General features: G+C 41.0%; 1 protein-coding gene across 3 annotated transcripts in view; it reads left to right on the top strand.

Moving 5' to 3' along the window:
* CNTN5 (contactin 5) overlaps positions 1 to 16756 on the top strand; it is a 716457-nt gene that overhangs the window by 669567 nt on the left and 30134 nt on the right. For all 3 annotated transcript variants that reach the window (XM_068145236.1, XM_068145244.1, XM_068145226.1), the window contains 3 exons: positions 5449 to 5607; positions 6030 to 6179; positions 15742 to 15812. In XM_068145236.1, coding sequence (XP_068001337.1) covers positions 5449 to 5607; positions 6030 to 6179; positions 15742 to 15812 — 380 coding nt within the window. The remainder of the gene's footprint in view (positions 1 to 5448; positions 5608 to 6029; positions 6180 to 15741; positions 15813 to 16756) is intronic.

The raw sequence follows: 16756 nt of genomic DNA, 5'->3' as shown, positions 1-16756 counted from the left end.
GAGGACTCAAGATGTGGCCTAACCAGTACAGCTGAGTACAGGGCACAATGACCTCCCTGCTCCTGCTGGCCACACTATTCCTGATCCAGTCCAGGATGCCATTTGTCTTCTTGGCCACCTGGGCACACTGCTGGCTCATGTTCAGCTTGGAATCAACCAGTACCCCCAGGTCCTATTTTGCCTGGCCCTTTTATGCCTGGCTGCTCTCCAGCCAGTCTGCATGTTTGATTAATTCTTTAATTTGAGGTCCTAGTTCTCTTTCTATAATAAAGAGAGGTTAAATAAGGAAATTGCAGAGAAATTATTTCTACAAGTTTCATAGTATTTATCAGTGATTATGTGAAAGGTTATTGCAGCACCTCTAGCACTTTTAGTATTTTATGTTTTTATGCAAAATATTTTACATATTGCATAGATGCTATGAAATAAGCTATGGACAAAACATGTCAGTCATCATGGTCCTTTTCTAGAGGAATTAAAAAGTAATGTCCAGTGTTCTTCATTTTCTGTGTCAATGGAGTACACCCTTGGAGAATTATTAGCATACACAAAGCTAATTAAAAGCCTTCAAACTACACCAATATTAGTTCAACATTCTTGGCATCAAGATTCCTTAAAAGTGAGTTGAAAATCTGCTTTCTTCTACAATGTGTGACATGCGTTGTAAGAAAATGCCCTGAAAGCGACCCAGATGCACTGTGCATGCCTGCTGTAAGTAAAATGAGCTTTAGGACCAAACACCTACCTGGAAGCTGTAAGATCTTGAAATAGAGCAGAGAGAAGTCTTGTAGTGTGAAGGAATGAAAACCTTTGTGACTACAATCTGTGGTTTGAGTACACATTTTGTGGTCTAAAAATAAAAAGGAGGTTAGAGCTATTCATCATGTAGACTGGCAGAACTACCAATCTAAGAAAGAAATCCACTCTTGTGATATATTTTTTGAGAAGTAATGTTTCCTCTGAACTCCACTGACCTGGAGCAAATATAACAGAGGAACTGCTGGTTAGGTTGGCCACACTGCTCCTTTCAGTTGTGATATTGCCAATAAAACTTAAAGACAAGCACTTGGGTGTAAAGGCCATCAAACACAATATTATTAAATGGAACATAAACAAGGTCAACAAATTCTTGCTGATCCCTGAAATTGTATTTGAGCTTTAGCAGAGTCCAGGAAGATGCCCTAAACATAGACCCCATTAATTGGACTCACAGAATATGTCCATAACAGTAAACTGTTCCCTGAGGTCAATGGGTACAGCAGTATCCTAGTCCCCCTTCCCTCTCAAAACAGGATGGGCACAAGCTGCCTCTTATGATCTTTCCCAGGCCATGATAATCTATTAGTTGTGCCAGGGCATTGCCTGGGAAATGCATGTCTGGACAGGGTTGAAAGTGCAGTAAGGACTGGCTGACAACATAGTAACACATATAATCAGTGATAGAGCTCAGATCTTTAGCCTGGAAAAAAGAAGTCTGAGAAGAGATCTTATCAGTGCATATAAATATGTAAAGCTGGATGTCATAATGATGGGATTGGACTCTTCTCAGTGGTGCCCAGTTATAGGACGAGGGGCAGTGGATACAAACTAAAACATGTGAGGTTTCACTTCAACTTAAAGGAGAAACTTCTTTACTTTGAGGTCATAAGAGCACTGGAACAAGCTGCCCAGAGAGGTTGTGGAGTCTCCTTGGGAGACCTTCAAAACCTGACTGGATGCTTTCCTGGGCAACCTGATTTAATCATACCTGCATTAGCAGGGGAATTGGGCTAGATGATCTTCAGAGGTCTCTTCCAACCCCTACCATTCTCATTCTGGGAACCACCTTCTCTATTATTTTATAGTTATTATATCTTTCTTTTCCTCTTTTTCTTGACCTCTTATCTTCTTGACAACAACCATTACACAAAATTTCCATGTCAAGAAACCTGTGTTCTTGAACTGCTACATATTATGCTTCTTAGTTGTTCCTGGTCAGGCAGCAGTGGAGTAAATCAGCACACGTTCTGAGATTCACAGTAAAGTTCAACACTGCCTCACTGAAGGACTGCAGCTATTATTGGTAATGGTCTTTCAAGCCCTCTCACATTAACATTGGACCATGGCAAGTAATCTAAAGGACCTCGCAGGATGATCATTCCAACAATAAAGAGGCACATAAAACAAGTTTGCCAAAATGCAGTCCCACTTATCCTGTAATGAAGTATCCATCGATGGAATTGCTCTGAAAGAAGATAGGTGAGTGGTATCCTCGATGCTGAGCTTCCAGTGCTCTTAGAGCTGCCTAAGAGCATATTGTAGTCCAAAAATGTCTTCTCTATGAAGGTCATCTGCACTGTAGTGCATTTATGACCAATCATTTTCTTTGGGTTTTTTTTCCAGAGAGGCATTTGAGCAGACTGTGCATTTTGTCCTCAATTGGCTATTACCAACTTAAAAATTGTTTTAGAGATGCTGAACAATAACGCAGCCCTTGGGAGAAAAGCTTCTCAGCATTAGCCATTCAGCTGACACCATGAATGATTACATCCAAGCATAAAATTTAATGAGATTTCCACAAAAATGAGTGACATCTGCATAGCACTCAGGTCCTGGCTAACTGTCACACATTTGTCATCACTGAGGCTTTTGTCCTTTATTAATCCGCTTTCAAGAATGCCTGCTGTTGGAAATGGAAATGCTTTTTAGCAGTCATCCTGCAGACTGTGTAAGAGCACACATCTCAGAAAGCATAATGACACATTGTCATGCCTAGGAATGCATTTAAAAGGTTTAGAGTACATGAGAGAATTCCAACAACAAAATATATTGGGGACTTAGCAGAAGATGCCTGCAAAAATGTATTTTACATCCTTTAATATGAGCAAGAGGCTTGTTTGTTCGCCTCTAATACTGTGGCTAGAAACTCTTTAACAACATTCAGTGTGCATGAGAGAAATATTGTCATAGAGGCAAAGTGCTAAAATATTTCCCTTTAATTTTGTTTGTGCTTTGGACCACGATATAATTCTAGGCCTAGGGCTCCAACCCAGTAAAAGCATATGATTGTATCAAGATCCCAGCTTTCCTTCAAACTTTCCCTCATGGCTACCAATAACAATTTCACTGGTATTTTCCTACATCAACAGATAGCCTGAAACAATAGATGATGGAGATTGAAGATCACCCTATTTTATTAAATTAGCCCCAGGTCTTGCTATTCTGAGATGAAAGCCTGACCTGGCACTTTCCAACAAGGAACAGCAAACACTTGGCAGAAAAGCAGGAGTATAAAGGGACATATTTCTGCCATATTTTCTCCCAGAAAGAGAAGCAAGACATTTCAATTGCAAATGAAGATGGTCTCAAGGTGTCCAAGGGGTAGCACCATCTCATCCCAGTACCATTTGTGACTCAATAAATTGCACTGACCACAGCAAAGTCTAGCCTGCTGAGCAGGCAGAGCAAGGGAAGAGGAGGGACTTCTAGCACAGAAGCTGCTTACCAACCATGGAAGTCTAAAACCTTTGCTCTCCTTATAGGCCAGAAGTGTACCCTGGGTTTGTCTGAAGAGGTCTGCAGTGTGTTCTGGAGGCAATCTTCTATTGTACATCCATAACACTAAACATACTGACACAGTTTCAACATTTAAATGTCAGTTAGCTGCTTGTAGGACTTTGTCAAGTAAACAGAGGCAAGTGAATAGCATAAATTGCTTTCTCATTTAATGTAGTCGATGTCTCCTTCAACTCTGAAGCTATTGAGCACAACTATTACAAAACTCTGATCATGCTGTTGTCATTGCTCATGAAAACATGTTTTTGTTGAAGGCATAGTAGAGGAAATATGAAGCTTTTTGCACCTGCAAATGGCAAAATATCACAGCAACTAAAAATGCTTCAGTTAATGGGGGGGGTTTAGCCCTTGGTATTCAGATAAATTTGTTTCTATTCATGGACTAAGGATACTAGCCAGCAAAATATTTGATTGTGTGAAATAACACTAAAGTATAATAATGCTGAGCTCAGTAATGCAGAAACCCTGGCTACAACTGTCAATTCTAACTGAGGCTCCAGATCTGTGTCTGCCACCATGATTTGTAGGTGCCAAGCTCTGACAGACCAGCAAGCGGAACTGTAGTTCAGGATACATGTGTACAGCATTGGGCAACTGCAAAAGTGTAGCAGCAACTGCTTTTTATTAATAAAATTTTTTCCATCATCACCCTTCCTGCAGTTTCAATTTGAGAGAAAGTGTCCAGTAGTACATTTCTGATTTCACCGTTCTCCATCTGTGTAGGAACACAAGAAAACTCCCATCCTTCAGCCAAAGGATGTGGAAAAATCAGAAGGGTCTTGCATGCCAAGGAAATCCTGGTTTGTCATAAACAATTATAGTTATTAGTAATATTTTGTAGAAATACTAAGTCCTGTCCTTCAGGCCTTATATAAACTTTTAAGTGTAAGAAATCACAAGAGAGATGTTTATTCTGCATTTATCCATGACAAAGATACACATTTTTCCTTAAACATCTGCTTACACTAACCATGTAAAAGGATCCTGAAACAGGAGAGCTTTGCTCTTAATTTTCATTGGCAAGGACAAATGAACAATGTTTTCAAACACTACTTGTATCACAAGCAGGAAGAACTGAAGACACAAACTGAGGGTGAGAGTGGGATGTTATAGGCGCACTTTTCTTTGCAAAGTCATATTTGTTACCAGGGAGGTCACTTACTGAATAAGTCACATGGCCTATACAAATGATCAGTAGTAACTCAATGAAATAAATACTCCTTTCATTTCTCAAGTGGGAAGTTGTTGGGATTTTTTGTTTGTTTTTAAGGGATTACCAGCCTTCAAAATATTGGGGTTTGTGATTTGTTCTGTTTTTCAGAGCTTTCAATGCAACCGTTACCTGACTTCAGCAGGATACTAATCCAGGCAGTTTCTCTGAATGAGTGGATTTGAGGAAAAGGATGAATGCTGTATTCATGGTTTAGTTATTGGTAATACTGTTGTTCAAGAAGCACTTCCACCTGTGCTGTATTTTGACCACTATTTGTCTTTCCCGCTGACAAGTCTCATGCAAAGAGAAGATGTGATTCTGACGGTTCAGTCTACCCTGGATGCTTCTTCAAGTTGCTCTTTTTTCTTTCCATTTTAGGTTCAGAACAATTATAACACAGGAATTAAAAAATCAAATTAAATCAAATAGTCCATTTCTAGTTCTAGTTCTGCTGTAACTCTGGCAAGTCATGCAGCATTTAAAAAAGTAGAAACAATCACAATTTGCCATCAGAAATAATGGAAACGAGGTATCTCAGTGACACAGAAGTATGTGTTTTTAACTTTTGTATTTCATGGATATTGAACTCCACTGGGTCCCTGCAGAATGTGTCTCCTGTATCACTGCTGTTCATATGTGATGATGGTGTGGTCTGTTTCATTGTTTCACTTTATTTCTAGGTCCTCCTGGTCCCCCAGGGGTTGTAATAGTGGAGGAAATTACAGACAACACAGCAACACTCTCCTGGAGTCCTGGGGCAGACAATCATAGCCCTATATTCCTCTACAACCTACAAGCACGCAGTCCATTTTCTCTTGGCTGGCAGACTGTAAAAACAGGTGAGAAAAACTTTAGACAGCACAAGCAGACTGTTCAAAACTCCTGATAATCGCCATAATAACCATTGGCAACTGCAGGAAGATATACTCTTAAGAGAACAATGATGAATTAAAAGCACTATTTTTTTCCCCCCTTTTTTTCATTCCTTTCATGTTACTTAGCAACAGCACTGAAAGGACAATACAAAGACACCTGCCGTCATACATCTGTGAATAAGCAGAAACTCATGCCCTTTATCTTTCAATCTATGTCTTTTCAGGATTAGCACAGTGTCAAAAGCCTAGCTGTGATTTTTGACACATTAGATCTTTACTATCTATAATATCTAGTGGTCATATTGTATTATGTCCTCTTGCCCTTGAGATACAGCATGTGAACTTCAGCTTTCTGAGTGACCTACATGTTTCTTTATGGTCTACAGTTCCAGATGTAATAAGTGGTGACATGGAGTCTGCCATGGCTGTTGAGCTGAACCCTTGGGTAGAGTATGAGTTCAGAGTTGTAGCGACTAATAAAATTGGGACTGGAGACCCAAGTGCACCATCGCGAGTGATCAGAACCAATGAAGCAGGTAAGATGTGGATAGAAATGTTACTTTTCCAAGACTACCAAAACCAATCATTATTTTAATATAATAATACAGGGGAGGTTGTATCCAGGCGGGGGCTGGTCTCTTCTCCCAAACAACCAGCACCAGAACAAGAGGACACAGTCACAAGCTGCACCAGGGGAGGTTTAGACTGGATGTTAGGAGGAAGTTCTTCATAGAGAGAGTGATTGCCCATTGGAATGGGCTGCGTGGCGAGGTGGTGAAGTTGCCATCATTGGAGGTGTTTAGGAAGAGACTTGATGGGGTGCTTGGTGCCATGGTTTAGTTGATTAGGTGGTGCTGCATGATAGGTTAGATGCAATGATCTTGAAGGTCTCTTCCAACCTGGTCTATTCTATTCTATTCTATTCTATTCTATTCTATTCTATTCTATTCTATTCTATTCTATTCTATTCTATTCTATTCTATTTTTATTCTATTCTATTCTAATACTGTTCAATTTACAGAAATTTCAAATAAGTCTGCTCTCTGCTGCCTTACTAAATGTGGGCTGCCATTCTTTTCACCTTACAGTTAAGCTATTGCTGCCTTTGAATGTAGGCTGCTTTTCAGTATCCAAACAATTTCACCAAAGCAGCCTCTCCCTCCTTATTTTTCATAACTTCTCTTCTTGAAGGTGCACAGATTTTTTTATTCAACAGTATAGGGAAGCCCTGGGAAACTGCTTCATTTGAAATATTTTTTCAAGCAACAAGTGTGTCTTTGTTGTGTACACTTCCACCACAAAATTTCACTATATTTCTGACTGAGTCAGTGCTGTGGAAGGTGAGGAAAAACATTTTATATCTATTTAAGTCTCTTGATAATTACAGTGATCTTGGAATGTTTGGAATAGTAACTGGGCAGAACGAAGGGAGATGAAGAAGGTCTCGGCACCTGAGAAAAATCTAGAGGGATACATTTTAAGAGTCAGAAAGACAGAGAGTTTGTACAAAGCCTCAGAGGAGAGCTGCATCTCAGATCCCTTTCAGATTTTTCTTTATTCTTTGTGTTTTTTTTTTTTAGAAGGCCTAGAGGGTTTTGATTTTGTTTTGATGTTTCATCAGCTGAATAACTTGTAAGTAGTTTATTGATCATACAGCATAGAAGAGTGCTGAATTCAAAGATTCCACTTGAATCTCAGGGTATAACTGATTTTGTAGTTGCACATATTCTGGATGAATACAGCAGATGTGTTGCACTGTCTTGTCATTAAGGGAGATTATAAGAATTATGTGTAGCAATTCCAAAATGAGACTGCCTTTCTCATTCTGAAATAAAATTCTTATCTTTTAAGCTATGCTAATCTCGTGCCTCAGCTCCACAGTTCACCAGTCTGTGCACATGTCATGCATAAACATTCACAGCAAAATGGTCAGGCTGATTTTCTCAGAGCCACAGAATCAGCTGAATAATTTGGGCTAGAGGGAATATCTGGAGGTCTCCAGTCCATCTTCCCGCTCAAAGCTGGGCAAACTAAATTCAGAGCAGTTGCTTAGGGCTTCACCCAGTTGAGTCTTTGAAACCTCCAAAGAGGTAAATTGCACATCCTCGCTGGGAAACCTGTGCCAGCAGTCATCTAATCTCATTGTGAATTTCCTTTCCATATATGTGGCCAGAATTGGCCAAGACTACCAAAACCAATCATTATTTTAATAAAATAATACAGGGAGGTTGTAGCCAGGTGGGGTTGGTCTCTTCTCCCAGGCAACCAGTGTCAGAACAAGAGGACGCAGTCTCAAGCTGTGCAAGGGGAGGTTTAGGCTGGATGCTACGAAGAAGTTCTTCACAGAAAGAGTGATTTGCCATTGGAATGTGCTGCCCAGGAAGCTGGTGGAGTCACTGTCCCTGGAGGTCTTCAAAAAGGGATTGGACATGGTACTTGAAGCCATGGTTTAGTAGTCATGATGTGCTGGGTGACACGTTGGACTCGATGATCTTTGAGGTATTGTCCAACCTTATTGATTCTATGATTCTATGATGATTCTATGATTCTATATTCATTTCTGGGTAGTACTCTACTACTGCTGCCATTGGGAGGAACAAAGTCTTTAATTCAAGTAGCAAATGATCTGCACTCCAGTCCATGTGCTCCTCCTGATAAACTGCACTGTAGTTGACAATAATGCAGGTCCACTTGAACAATACATCAGTAACAGCTCAAACAGGAAAGAGGCCACACTAGATGTTTATTTGTGCTTTCAGGTTCCCGGGTAGGAATACCTTTTTGCTGTCAGACTTACAGCTGCACAAATGTCATTTTAGAAGTGAGTGTTTTGTAGCATAACATTGAAACACAGACAGGTGTCAGTAAAACAACTTAACAGCTGTCAGAGAAACTTAAACTGAATCTGTTTGGTGTGTCTGCTTAACATAGCGTCATACAGGAGAAGTCTGTTGCCATCGCCTCAATTTCCAAAGACCTTTCTTTAAGAAAACGTTTGGTCTCTGTTTCAGTTGTTTTGGTTTCATGGGGTTTCTTTAGTTGCTTGTTTGGGGTTTGTGCAAGGTTTTTTGTTTTGTTTTGGTTGCTCGGGTTTGGTTTTGTTTTGTGGTTTTTGTTGGTTTGGTTTTGTTTGTTTTAATAAAAAGGGATAGATGCAGTCTCATCCTTTTCCTTCTATAAAGGGAGTGAGAAGAAAGGAGTTACAATAAGATCTAACTTCTCAATTTGTTAGAAGCTGCAAAGAGCTATAAATCAGAACAGTAACAGAAAGAACTCTGCTTTTAACAAAGAACCAGTCAAACAAATGAAAAAAAACACCCTAACCCTGTTGTATATACAATTCTTTCCAAAATAGCATGCTGCTTATAGTTTTTATGTCACTTTGTAAATGCCGGAGGCTTTGTGATTTGCTTCATTCAGGCAGGCACAGTTTTGTGATCTCCAGATACTCCTGAATTCCAGAGCCTGTTTAGCTTTGTCCTTTGAGACAGATTTCAGTGACTGTGTGAATTATCACCCTTGGTGTAGTTTTCAGATGCCAAAGTCAAAGAGACAAGAAAAATAGCAGTTTTCATTGGGTCTCATATACGGTTTCATCAGCACATTAACGCCTATCTTTGTGCACCCAGTGCTCTGTTATTTTAAGGATATCTGTCAGTACTTTTCTACATGAAAGTTTCAAGGGAAAACCTCTATTAACAAGGGCTACAGTTCTAATATCACAGAGTTCAGTTCTTAAAAAGTATGCGTATGAAAGGACACGATATTTCAGAAAGAACATGGCATCAACCTCTCTATTCAGGACCCAGGCAAAGTAATCAGGACACAGGCAAAGTTATTCACCTTGAGTACTGTGTCCAGTTCTGGGCCCCTCAGTTTAAGAAGGACATCAAGACACTTGAACATGTCCAGAGAAGGGCAACGAGGCTGGGGAGAGGCCTCGAGCACAAGCCCTGTGAGGAGGGGCTGAGGGAGCTGGGATTGTTTATCCTGGAGAAGAGGAGGCTCAGGGGAGATCTTATTGCTGTCTACAACTACCTGAAGGGTGGTTGTAGTCAGGAGGGGGTTGGTCTCTTCTCCCAGGCAACCAGTACCACAACAAGAGGACACAGTCTCAAACTGCAGCAGGGGAAGTTTAGGCTCGAGGTCAGGAGAAAGTTCTTCATGGAGAGAGTCATTCATCATTGGAATGTGATGCCCAGGGAGGTGGTGGAGTCACCATCCCTGGAGGTGTTCAAGAGGGGACTGGACGTGGCACTTGGTGCCATGGTTTAGTCATGAGGTCTGTGGTGACAGGTTGGACTTGATGATCTTTGAGGTCTCTTCCAACCTTGGTGATTCTGTGATCCTGTAATTGGGCTATTTGCAGAGATGATAGGTATGGCCCACAAGTTTAAACAGGCAAGGTGCCCCTGCACTATGTGCAACTCCAGAAGTAGTCTCCCAGCCTTAGAAGGTGACTGGCTCATTCTCAGATGAGAGCTGGGATCCAGCAAGCTGAGTGATTGCTGTATAGACAATCCACAGGGGCAGCAAATGTGTGATTCAGCCTCCACTATTTTATCCTTAAATGAAAGTCTGCATCTGTAATTTAATGGCACAACCTAATTTGACTGGAGATTAGTTTTTGTCTCTCCCCATACCACACTTCTTTTATCACTTCTTCCCCAAGACAGTAACAACACTTTATATTAGTTCATTACCTAAAAAATACCAGTGGAAACAATACTTGGGATGGTGCAAGGACATAAACAGAATAATAAACACATTTCCACTTGCTTTAACTTTCTAATTAAACCCTAATCTTGTTACTTAGTTCGTTTTTAGTTAACATGATTGCTTTTCATAGCTACTTTCATCAAAATGGATAATACCACAATTTCCTGGCACATCTAACTTATAGCCAGCTGCTGCATTGCTGTCAGTTCTAGCCTTGATACATATTTCACAGGCCCACAAGGTGAAAAGAGCCAATAACGTGAATTTGAACACGTTTGGCATTCCACTAAGGCAGCCGGGCATTCGAAGCCTGGGGGCAAAGCATCAATTACATTATCTATTCATATGGAAACATGCAGAGAAAGAAATTGAGTGGAATCAAAGTTTAACCTGCTAATCATGCATACAAACTTGATTTTATGAGGTAAGGGTGTGATGCACTCTATTAGTAGCAGATTGTACGTAGGCTTTGTTCTTAATAAATCCTTATTTTCCATTAAGTTGCCCTTATTCTCAGCTAGAATTTCTTCACAGCATAACAAGAAATGCCTCTGTCCCAGGGAAAGAAAAACAACAGTTTTAGACTGGTTTTGTTGTCAGGGTTTGGGGGTTTTGTTGTTATTGTTGGGGATGGTGTTTTATTTGTTTGTATAAAAGAACATTCAGCTTTTCCCATTATCATAACTATTTTTCCTTTAGAGAAAAAAAAAAATTAATAACTAGCTGTATCTGTGACATTTGGAGATGATTACATAGGGCTACTAAAGCCTTTGCAGAAAATGTGTTTTTCCATAGGGAAAAACAAAAGGAGAGGAGAAAGCAGACAGCAATCATTGACTGTGTATTTGAAATCTACTCATGGCTATTAGCATATAATATTGCAGGCTCAAACTAATATGCAGTATATATTGACAAGGAATCAAAATGTGTGGGCTACTAAAAGACACAACAGGGTGACTAAGAAATTGATTCTCTGGCATATATGCCACAGCATTAGAGATTTCAGTCCTGTATGTGGTGATTTGCAAGCTATTCTGGCTCGGTCCTGCAGCCATGCATGACACTGTAGTAGAATCACAGAAACACAGCATTATCAGTGAATAGAATGGAATTCTACCTCTTGGTAGATTATGATTATTAAAAGTAGAGAGAAAATGAGAACAGAAATACAGACCTTGAGACCAGCTGGGTACTGGTTAGGCCAAACCTTGAGTCCTCTGTCCAGTTCTGAGCCCCTCAGTTTAGGAAGGATGTTGAGTTGCTGGAAGGTGTCCAGAGAAGGGCAACAAAGCTGGGGAGGGGTTTGGAGCACAGCCCTGTGAGGAGAGGCTGAGGGAGCTGGGGTTGCTTAGCCTGGAAAAGAGGAGGCTCAGGGGAGAGCTTCTTGCTCGCTACAACTACCTGAAAGGTGGTTGTGGCCAGGAAGGGGTTGGCCTCTTCTCCCAAGCAACCAGCACCAGAACAAGGGGACACAGTCTCAAGCTGCACCAGGGGAGGTTTAGACTCGAGGTGAGGAGGAAGTTCTTCACCGAGCGAGTCATTCGTCATTGGAACGGGTTGCCCCGGGAGGCAAAGATCCCTGGAGGCATTCAAGGGGAGATTGGATGTGGCACTTGGTGCCATGGTCTAGTCATGAGGTCTGTGTTGATAGGTTGGACTCGATGATCTTCGAGGTCCTTTCCAACCTAAGTGATACTGTGATACTGTGATACTGTGGTGTCACCATCACTGGAGGTGTTTAGGAAGAGACTGGATGGGGCGCTTGGTGCCATGGTTTAGTTGATTAGGTAGTGTTGGATGCTAGGTTGGACTTGATGATGTCAGAGGTCTTTTCCAACCTGGTTAATTCTATAATTCTACTTCTTCACTGAAAAAGGTTATCAAACATTGGAACTGTCTGCCCAGGGCACTATCCCCAGGAGTGTTCAAGCAGCGTGTGGACCTGGTGCTTAGGGACGTGATTTAGTGTTGATCCTTCAGTGCTGGGTCAAGGGTTGGACTGGATGATATTTGAGGATGCTTCCAACCAGATAGATTCTGTGATTCTGTGATTCTAGATCCTTGTTTTGCAGTTGTTTGATACAGTGTGTCATCCACTTCTGAGATGCTCACACATTTTATGTCTCATTCCTGAGCAGATGAGATGTGAAATGCTTTCCTGGGAGGGTGAGAACTTGAGGGCTGGCCTTTATCACAGTAAAAGAGCTTTCATTTAACATCCTTCTCCTTCCCAGATGTCTACTGCAGGATATATGTGTATATGTGTGTGTGTGTGTGTATATATACACACACATATATAGGGAAACAACTGAGAAGAAGAAACTGCTGAGTGTGTTGTTGCTTTGGTTGTCAAATTAGGAAGTTCTGCCAAGCTGATGACAAACCCTTTTCCTCCTCCCCATATCTTTTCCACAGCTAAGAACATCTGTATTTTTAAAGATACAAAAAAGCTCTAACAGAACTAAATAGCTGCAGCTTGAGCAGACATATTCTTAAGGACTAAAGCCAAGTTTAGTAATTCATCTCTCCCCAAAGTGTAGCAATATCAATATTTTGTTTCATTGTGCTTTATTTGTCATGGTGTTTCAGCATTTATACAAAAGATATCCATCTGAAAAATATTGCCATGAATACAGGATTTAAGCAGAGCAAGAAAGACCTTGTGATTGAAGTATAGAATTGAGACCTGGGAAATCTGAACTCAATAACTTACTGCAACACTCTCTGTAAATTGGGGCAGCTCATGTTAGCATTTTTTACTCACAAAGCAGGAGGTTAGTGGCCAGGCAGAGAGGGACCTGTGGGTGCTGGTTGATGGTAGGCTGAACACAAGCCAGCAGTGTGCCCAGGTGGCCAAGAAGGCCAATGGCATCCTGGCCTGTATCAGGAACAGGCCAGGTGGGGGTTGGACCTTCCAGATCATCGAGTCCAACCTATCATCCAACACTATCTAATCAACTAAACCATGGCACCAAGTGCCCCATCCAGTCTCTTCCTAAACAGCTCCAGTGATGGTGACTCCACCACCACCCTGGGCAGCACATTCCAAGGGCCAATCACTCTTTCTGTGAAGAATTTCTTCGTAACATCCAGCCTGAACCTCCCCTGGTGCAGCTTGAGACTGTGTCCTCTTGTTCTGGTGCTGGTTACCTGGGAGAATGACCAACCCCCACCTGGCTACCACCTCCCTTCAGGTAGTTGTAGATAGCAAGAAGGTCTCCCCTGAGCCTCCCCTTCTCCAGGCTAAGCAACGCCAGCTCCCTCAGCCTCTCCTCATAGGGCTTGTGCTCCAAACCCCTCACCATCTTTGTTGCCCTTCTCTGGACACATTCAGCTTTTATTCAAAAGAAGGAATAGTGAATTCCTCAGCTGTGATAAACAGTAAAGAAAAGAAGTCCTAATGTTCTTGTCCCAGACACATGTCTGAATACAAGTCATCATGCTCTTGTATTTGGTGCAAGTGCACTTTCATGAGTTACTGCCAAGAATTATCAACTGAAAGAATGCCACTAATTTAATGTCAATAAACTTAGGCTATGGTGAGTAAATTCAGATGTAACACTGATATACAAAGGTGATACTGCTCAAAGTTGCTAATATACAACCTGGGTGCCTGGCAAAAATGTTTCTTTTGATAGTTTTCTTCACTCAACACTCACTCATTTCAGAATGTACTTCTCTAACTGTGTACAATTTGCTTTGGTGCAGAGGAAATTGATTTCTTAGACACATTTATTCTTTTAATGGTTATGCATTGGAGAGAGTTTCACTGTGTGGATGTACATTTGAGTTTGGTGCAGAAGAAATTAATTGTTTTGACAGTTTTATTCTTTTAGCATTTATTCATTTAAACAAGGCCTCAATCTGCAAAGCTGTTCACAAGAAAATTCCAGAGAGAAGACACTGCAGGTTAAATAAATCCATTCCACTGAATGTTTAAACAAGTGCAATGTACTCTCATCAGTAATGTGGCACCTACATAAAAGTTCATTTATCTTTATAACTTAACCAAAAAAATATCTTTGAAACACAAGGAAAAAATAAGTGCTGAAGAAGGTTTACATATGCTCCATTAGAGGTGGCATCATAATCTTTGTATGTTAATTAACTGGCAGGTGATTCTTCAGCTGCCTCTTTCCACTGCACAACATCCTTCTCAGTGTTGCAAACTGATTGTATGTTTTCTGATGGAATGGAATGGAATGGAATGGAATGGAATGGAATGGAATGGAATGGAATGGAATAGAATAGAATAGAATAGAATAGAATAGAATAGAATAGAATAGAATAGAATAGAATAGAATAGAATAGAATAGAATAGACCAGGTTGGAAGAGACCTTTGAGATCATTGTGCCCAACACATCATCCAACACCACCTAATCAACTAAACCATGGCACCAAGCACCCCATCCAGTCTCCTCCAAAACAGCTCCAGTGATGGTTGCTCCACCACCTCCCTGGGCAGCACATTCCAATGGCCAATCAGTCTATGAAGAATTTCTTCCTAACATCCAGTCTACACCTCCCCTGGCACAGCTTGAGACTGTTTCCTCTTGTTCTGGTGCTGGTTGCCTGGGAGAAGAGACCAACCCCCACCTGTATGCAACCTCCCTTCAGATACTTGTAGACAGCAATAAGGTCTCCCCTGAGCCTCCTCTTCTCCAGGCTAAGCAACCCCAGCTCCCTCAGCCTCTCCTCAAATGGCTTGTGTTCCAAACCCCTCACCAGCTTTGTTGCCCTTCTTTGGACACATTCCAGCAACTCAACATCTTTTCTAAGCTGAGGGGCCCAGAACTGGTCACAGGACTCAAGGTGTGGCCTAACCAGTGCTGAGCACAGGGGCAGAATTACCACCCTGTTCCTGCTGGCCACACTGCTCCTGATACAGGGCAAGATGCCATTGGCCTTCTTGGCAGCCTGGGGACACTGCTGGCTCATGTTCAGCCTACTGTCAACCAGTACTCCCAGGTCCCTTTTTGCCTGGCCGCTCTCCATCCCCTCTGACCCCAGCCTGTAGCACTGCATGGGGTTGTTGTAATCTGCAGTATATAGTGTTTATTTTTCTTCTCGTTTTATGCATTGCTTAAGTTTACCAGCCTGACTGTGGAATTCTCTGAAATGAAAAATTGTGCATATTTTCTTTAGCACTGTTAGATGCAATAAGCCACAAATAACTGCTTGTTATTGCTGTGATCTCGTGTCTTCTGCAGCTACTTATTACTATGGGAAAAACTTCAATAATTTGGACTTTCTGGGGGTTTTGTTTGTTTGGGGTTTGATTGTTTGTTTGGGTTGGGTTGAAGGCTTCTGGGGTTGGTTTTGGTGGATCTTTTGTTTTGTTGTTGTGGGTTTTCTGATTTTTTTCTATTTGCTCACAGTTCCAAAGACACCTCCAGCTAATGTAAGTGGCAGAAGTGGAAGGAGGCATGAATTAGTAATAGCATGGGAGGTAAGAAACTTTTCTGATTAAAGGGTTTGTTTCATGTTTGCTTCTTTGAGGGCAAAGTATAGAGTCCTATACTGGGGTTTCCTCACAGCAAACCTTGGCAGGACATGAACATAAAATACAGATCGTTAAATATGTTCTAAACTTTCAAAGCAAGGGGCATTTTTATGTAGTTTAAGTCAAGGGCATTATAGTAGCAGTTCCAATGTTGTGCTCATTCCTGTGTCTTTTCTTCCTGATGTACAGCTTGAGTTGATTTGACTTTTCTGTATCTTATATGCATGCTGCATCAAATGAAATAATAACCATGGGAAGAGAAGGAAAGCCATGCAAGTGTTAAAAAAAACTTAAGAAAGACTTATTCTCTTTAAGTATTTCCTGCAAATGTAAAATAAAAATAAATACCTGAAAGTGAGCTTTGTTTTGAGAAAATGCATCTTGCATCTTGACATGTATGACAGAAAATATGTATCTCCTGCATGATTAGGCCAGTGGGCAATTAGAAAAGTGGAAGCTGCTTTTTCTGCTAAACATAAATAACACAATAAAGACTTCTCTTGAGGTTGGACATTTGAAGAGAGTGAGTTTAGACACTCTCCTTTGGTCATTTCCCAAAGGCCTAATATGCTGACAGCTGTTAAACATAATCTAGTTCCTAAATCAGTCCATTGACTTTAGAAGAAATGTAGGCAGTAAATTAGCTTGAAAAAATCCATTCCTTGAGCTGGACATACAAGCTTTACCTTTAGCAGTGCTCAGCCCCTCAACAGATAAATCCCATTGCTGGCTGCTAGCTTATGGCTCATGTGTCTTAGTTTAAGTGCCTAATTTCACAGGTCCGCTGAGAAGAGAAAAAACAAATGAGATTTATTTTCTTCACCAAGACCTAATCTGAGACTTAGAAACCTGGATTCATTACATTATATCCCAAGACTCAAATAGAACCC

This window comes from Melanerpes formicivorus, unplaced genomic scaffold (genome assembly GCF_026170545.1).
Source record: "Melanerpes formicivorus ecotype bairdi unplaced genomic scaffold, bMelFor1.0.p_v2 SCAF_1, whole genome shotgun sequence".
Taxonomy (NCBI): Eukaryota; Metazoa; Chordata; class Aves; order Piciformes; family Picidae; genus Melanerpes; species Melanerpes formicivorus.
Note: the sequence above shows the minus strand (reverse complement) of the source record. Positions and strands in the feature narration are given on the sequence as shown.